This window comes from Ranitomeya variabilis, chromosome 4 (assembly GCF_051348905.1).
Source record: "Ranitomeya variabilis isolate aRanVar5 chromosome 4, aRanVar5.hap1, whole genome shotgun sequence".
Taxonomy (NCBI): Eukaryota; Metazoa; Chordata; class Amphibia; order Anura; family Dendrobatidae; genus Ranitomeya; species Ranitomeya variabilis.
Genome location: NC_135235.1, coordinates 221,827,530 through 221,833,811, shown reverse-complemented (window position 1 = coordinate 221,833,811; position 6,282 = coordinate 221,827,530). Strand labels below are relative to the sequence as shown.

The 6,282-nt window shown below is 39.9% G+C and overlaps 1 protein-coding gene across 1 annotated transcript; it reads right to left on the bottom strand.

Moving 5' to 3' along the window:
* Nucleotides 1–344: 344 nt before the first annotated feature.
* Nucleotides 345–2,092, bottom strand: LOC143767796 (C3a anaphylatoxin chemotactic receptor-like). The gene is made up of 2 exons (XM_077256316.1): nt 2,034–2,092; nt 345–1,332 (listed from the first exon to the last, which is right to left on the bottom strand). Exons 1-2 carry the CDS (start codon nt 2,090–2,092, stop codon nt 345–347), a joined length of 1,047 nt encoding a protein of 348 aa, XP_077112431.1.
* Nucleotides 2,093–6,282: the final 4,190 nt, after the last annotated feature.

Sequence of the window (6,282 nt, the reverse complement as noted above, 5' to 3'; positions counted from 1 at the left end):
CATGCAGCCGCGGGGACTCGAACATAATTTACGACAATGCCCAAAATAGTCGAATAACACCAGAGCATTCTCGGAGAAGACATTTTCCAAGAAGGTTTGCTCATCACTGATAATTGTACATTAATTTCAATGCCATATGAATATATGAAGGCTAAACATTACGTGGTCAAATTAATGCTTTCATTCAACACTACAACTCTCAAAAAAAAAACAAGTCCTCATACGACTATGTCAACGAAAAATAAAAGTTATAATTCTAAGAGGGAGAGAAATCGAAAATACAAAAATGAAAAATGTTAGTGATGTGAAGGGATTAGGAGGTTTCCACTTTGGTAGCTAACATTTTAACCATTTGTAGTGCGAGAATGTTCATAATCCTTTCGTTCCCTACATAAATCATTAGGATGTTCACCTAAGGCTCTTTCGAGTCTTGAGGGGATGGATCTGAAGAAACCTTGTTGGAAATCTTGGCTCATGAAAACATAAATGATTGGATTGATGCAACTGTTAAGACAAGCCAGGTTGGTAACAATAGTATTTATAAGATGAAAATGTATGAAATTTCCACCATACAAGGCTGTTAGTGGCCAGAGGTAATATGGAAACCAGCAGATGAAGAAACCCAATATAACAGCGGTGATGATCCTGGAGGATCTCTGAGATCTCTGGGATCTCTTACTTTTTCTAAGTTTAAAAAATATAGTGACATAAGTGGATAAGATGATGAGAAAAGGGATCACAAACATTATAACTGACCTGATCAGTCGAATTCTCCTTCTTATCTCACGAAGAGAGATGTGCGTATATCTATCTATTATACACCATTCAGTTAAATCATACTTAGAAAATACAGATGAGAAAGTCACAAAACCGACGACAAGTAAGCAGGACACCCAAATAATCGCGGAAGTGATTCTCACCAGTTTACGAGTTCTATGAACTTTAGCCCAGAATGGCCACATGACTGATACCCAGCGGTCAATACTCATGGCCGTCAGGAGAAGGACACTGGCGTTCATGTTCAGTCCTAGAAGGCCAATACTCAAAATGCAAATAATAAATAATGAGTCTTTAGGAGGGAATGTCCACTGTGCAATTTGCAGAGGAAGAGATGCACAACAGAGGAAGTCCGCGATGGCCAGGTGGAGGAACCAGATAGTACTGACTGTCCTCTTCATCCTGAATCTGGCAATCCAGATAACTAATCCATTGCCAATTGTCCCTAGCGCAAAAATGATGATGTATAAAACAATCGATATCTTCTGTATAACGTACAGGTAATCAGGGAAATCATAATAAGTGCCACCTGTCCTGTTGTATTCGTAAGAGGACCTAAGACGACATGATAGGGTATAAGTTAGATACATGGAGAATGAATAGTTTCATAAATAGAAGAACCGAAGCTGAAGCTCTTGTGAGATCATCTTTTTTTGGTATTCTACACCAACGTAATTCTCCATCCAAGAACAGAAGATTATGGTGCTCAATATTACTCCCCTTTCATTCATTTTGACCAGTTTTACCATTTTTGTTAAGAGTCGGAACTTTGTACTGATTGATATTGCCTATCAGGAAGGGTTCGGAAGTCAATTCATGTCAGCGAGCATCCGTGTCCATAGTTTTCGAAAACTCTTACCTACAGATGTGTCCAAAGCTGCTCATCCTGTACCAGCCCTCCTCTCCTTAGTTTAGAATTAGGGAATAATTGTATATCTAAAAATTAATTTTTTAACCAACTCTATTATATGTGGGTGTTTGAGTAGAAAGAATCCGACCCGGCCAGATCTGCCAATCTTTTGCAAAAAAAAAAATCTGGTTCTGTGATGTGACATCCCGCTAAATTATTGCAGTAAGAAAGTCTATGTACAATTCTCTTTTGTGTTGGGTATATACAGAGAAAATACAATGCAAAGCCTAATTCTCTGCACAACAAACACCGCTAGCACCACTGACGTATATCGGTGCGTATATAGACATGAAGAAAATCTAGGGAGAATTTAACTTGAGTAATGAAATGAAGAAAATAAACTTACTGGTTGTTGTCATCAAGAGTTATATCAGGCAATGTCTGGTTTACATCAGCAGCATCCATTCTGACTCGACCTGAAGGAAAATGATTACTTATTATTATTATTATTATTAAATTAGATAAATAGATAATAGATCGATAGACAGATAATAGATAGATAATAGGTAATAGACAGATCATAGATATATAAATAATAGATAGATAATAGATAGATAATAGATAGATGGATAATAGATAGATAGATAGATAGATAGATAGATAGATAGATAGATAGATAGATAGATGAAAAAAAATGGAACAGCATAGATGAATTCAGGGTGCAGGACCCTCCAAACAAACATCCATGAGTTGAGAAAGGCTCATTTATTGGAATGCTGCCTTTTTTTTTTTTTATAAAGATAGATAGATAAAAGATGCATAGATACATATCATTACCTTCCCTTCTTCCTCAACAGGATTCCTTCTCTGTGGTCAGTGAGTGCAGCTGCCGTAGATATATATTCACTTCTCTTCCCCCATTCCATCAGACACTCTTGCTAAGTGCATGCAATTATCAAAGTACAGAATAATAATTGTATTTTATATTTAATAATTCATTTTTAAAACCTCCAAATTATCATGATGTCTAAAATATTTATTTGTTTTATATGTAAAAAAAAAAAACCCTTTTCTTCTTCAACTCAACTTCTCATTTAAAGGGAATCTGTTGCAGGTTTTTGCTATGACGACAGCATAAGGTAGGGGTGAGAGAGATTAGAAACATAAATCCTACACCCTTCATAAGTACCTGTAGACACAACAATGCAGGAATATGGCTCACAGTGAACACACCATAGACACGTTTCGCTTCTTCAGGAGCTCACCCCCTGATAAGGCTGCAAGACAGCGAAACATGTTTAGTATTTTAGAACTGCTATAGTCCAGGACCCGGTACTTTGCTTTTCATCATCGAAAAATCGAATAAACAATACTAACTTTGTTTCCAGCACTACTGTTGCTATGTTCTGCAGCACTGACGTGAAATCATTTATTACTATGTGTGGTATATACATTTTTTTTCAATTCTCCACTTTTGCTATTAATGCTGCTGGGATAAGACATTGTAATTGTGATTTTTTTTGTTTTTTTCCTGTTTAACTAAGAATATTGTATAATATTTTGAGAATGTTGCAAAATGTGCACATGCACAATAAACTATTGTGCTTTGATATTAGTTGTGTTTGGAGTTATACATATTAATTGAATAGTATTTGTAGCTTATCTTATTGACCAATCTATGATATAGGCTGTATTTAACTACAATGCACGTTGATAAGCAAGAAACACAAGAAACACCAGCACCACTGCTGCACCTGGAGCCAAAAAGTGAATGCGTGCGGAGAAAATTAATAATACCACCCCTGGGATCTCGGGTGTCCACCAAATTAAAGAAACAAAGGTGGCACTCACCATCCCGTATATTCTTGATTCTACTTCCAGCTTAGTGAAGTTGTCATAAAATCAGTTTTATCAACAGGATATTATCACTAGAGGACTAGTAAACCTACTTGTATGTAGTCTGACCACACCCCCATCACTGATTGGCTACTTTTTGTACACACAGTGCTAATCAGTTGTGTGGGTGAGGTTATACAGCGCTTGATAAATCTGCAGCAGTTAAAACTGTTTTTTTTATCAAAGCTGCAGAAAGCAGCTAAGTTTTACATCAATGGAATCATAGTTTCTTCCCCTTCGTCATGCTGCTCTCAAATGGGGTAGTGAAAACTTGGTGACAAAATCCCTTTAAATAATTTTATGGAAAATGAGGGATGATTTACATGTAAGTTTTTCGTAAAATTAACTATGTTTTACACATTTTTTTGTTTCCTTGGGTGTGTATTGTTGGATTAATGATCTGCTATGAAGCAGCTAGCAACACAATAGGAACTCTATGTTAAAATCCCAGTCAGGGGTAAGAGGTAAGTAAATGGAGCCCTGAGAGATGTCCCAAGTAGTGATGAGTGAGCATGCTCGGAAATGGGGTTATCAGAGCATGCTTGTGCGTCTTCGCTGTGCTCGAAAATTATGTTTGAGTCGCCACGGCTGTTCGACAGCTGTAACATATTCAGGGATTGTCTAACAAACAGGAAAACCGTGCATGTGTTGCGGCTGTCGAGCAGCCACAGCAACTGGAACATATTTTCCAGCACACTGAAGACACTCTGTTAGCACAAGAGCATGCTCAGATAGACCTTTATCCAAGCATGCTCGCTCATCACTAGTGGTGAGCGAGTGTACTTGTTGCTCGGGTTTTCCAGAGCACGCTTGGGTGGTCTCCGAGTATTTGTAAGTGTTCGGAGATATAGTTTTCATCGCCGCAGCTGAATGATTTACAGCTACTAGCCAGGCTGAGTACATGTGGGGGTTGCCTTGTTGCTATGGAATCCCCACATGTATTCAAGCTGGCTAATAGCTGTAAATCATTCAGCTGCGGCGATGAAAACTATATCTCCGAACACTAACATATACTCGGAGACCACCCAAGCGTGCTCTGGAAAACTGAGCAACGAGTATATTCGCTCATCACTACTCATCACTTATAGCAAGCAAAATGCCACTTGCAGCGATTGACAGCAGTTTCTATAGGATTAAACAACAATAATCTACATCACATGGAACTTTAGTTCTATATACCCGAAGATAATATCTATTTTAATTGTCTCTGTTTTAGCTTTTTCTTCTGGAAACATTGTGTACATCCAATTGTGCATGTCCTTATGGTGTAGTGTATTCTCTCATCTTAGGCCAATGTAGGTCTTATTAAAAGGATCAAAAACTTAACTCACTTCAGACCCTCAGAAATAAAATAATCTGTTCATAGCCCTTTGAAATGTTCTTTTTGCAAAAAATTCAAAGTCAAAATCCAATTTCTAGTGCCAGAAGCCTATGTATTGTGAGTTTCTGGGTATAGATATCTAATTATATACTTATCTTGTAATGTCTTCACATCCTGTTCCGTCCAGATGTGTCTGGATCCCAGAATTCCAAGCGGCGGAAGTTCACCGACCTCCATATTGGGACACCATTGGTGATGGTGTTTCAATATGGAAATTACTGGTGGTACCAGCCTCTTGCACGGTACCACCAGTGGAACACCATCGCAGCACACACACACTGTATATGCCATATGCACCACACACACACAAACACATTATATTTGCCGTACACACCACACACAGTATACGCTGTATGCAGCCTCTTGTGTGGTACCACCAGTAGAACACCACCGTGAACACGCTGCCGCTGGGATCAGCCGAATGATTCACTGACCTCCGCCATCTTTGTACAGGAAGAGTGCATATGCAGTTTTAATGTGACCGCTGCTATCTGTACAAAGATGGCGGCAGTCTGATTTACTCAGGTGCAGTGAATCATTCAGCTGATCTCAGCGGCAGATGCACGACGTGTCTACAGGCAGAGAAAGCCGGTCACATTAAAGGGGTTTTCCTATGAACAAAAGTTCATTTTATAAATTGTCTGTGTCTGACCGTGTATGGAGCATACCACATCTGCTTGGCAGGGGAGGAAGCAAAAGACAATACTGACATTACAGCAGGGGATCACAGAGGATACATTTTGTGAGGTAAAATATTTCACTGACTGTTTTTAAACAAAATTTTACCTCACAAAATGTATCCTCTGCGATCTCCTGCTATAATGTTAGTTTTGTCTTTTGCTTCCTCCCCTGCCCATGAGCTGTGGTATGTAGGGTTGAGCGAAACGGGTCGATCATTTTCAAAAGTCGCCGACTTTTGGCTAAGTCGGCGTCTCATGAAACCCGATCCGACCCCTGTGCTTGTCGGCCATGCGGTACGCGACTTTCGCGCCAAAGTCGCGTTTCAATGACGCGAAAAGCGCCATTTCTCAGCCAATGAAGGTGAACGCAGAGTGTGGGCAGCGTGATGACATAGATCCTGGTCCCCACCATCTTAGAGAAGGGCATTGCAGTGATTGGCTTGCTGTCTGCGGCGTCACAGGGGCTATAAAGGGGCGTTCCCGCCGACCGCCATCTTACTGCTGCTGATCTGAGCTTAGGGACAGGTTGCTGCCGCTTCGTCAGAAGCAGGGAGAGCGTTAGGCAGGGTCCACTAACCACCAAACCGCTTGTGCTGCAGCGATTTCCACTGTCCAACACCACCTTCGGTGTGCAGGGACTGTGGAAGCTATTTTTTTTTTTTTTTCCCCTCAGCGCTGTAGCTCATTGGGCTGCCCTA

Coding starts and splice junctions, on each gene's coding strand:
- LOC143767796 (XM_077256316.1), bottom strand. CDS start 2,092: ATGGATGCTGCTGATGTAAACCAGACATTGCCTGATATAACTCTTGAT. Junction 1,333..2,033: donor ACTCTTGATGACAACAACCA/GTAAGTTTATTT, acceptor ATGTCGTCTTAG/GTCCTCTTACGAATACAACA.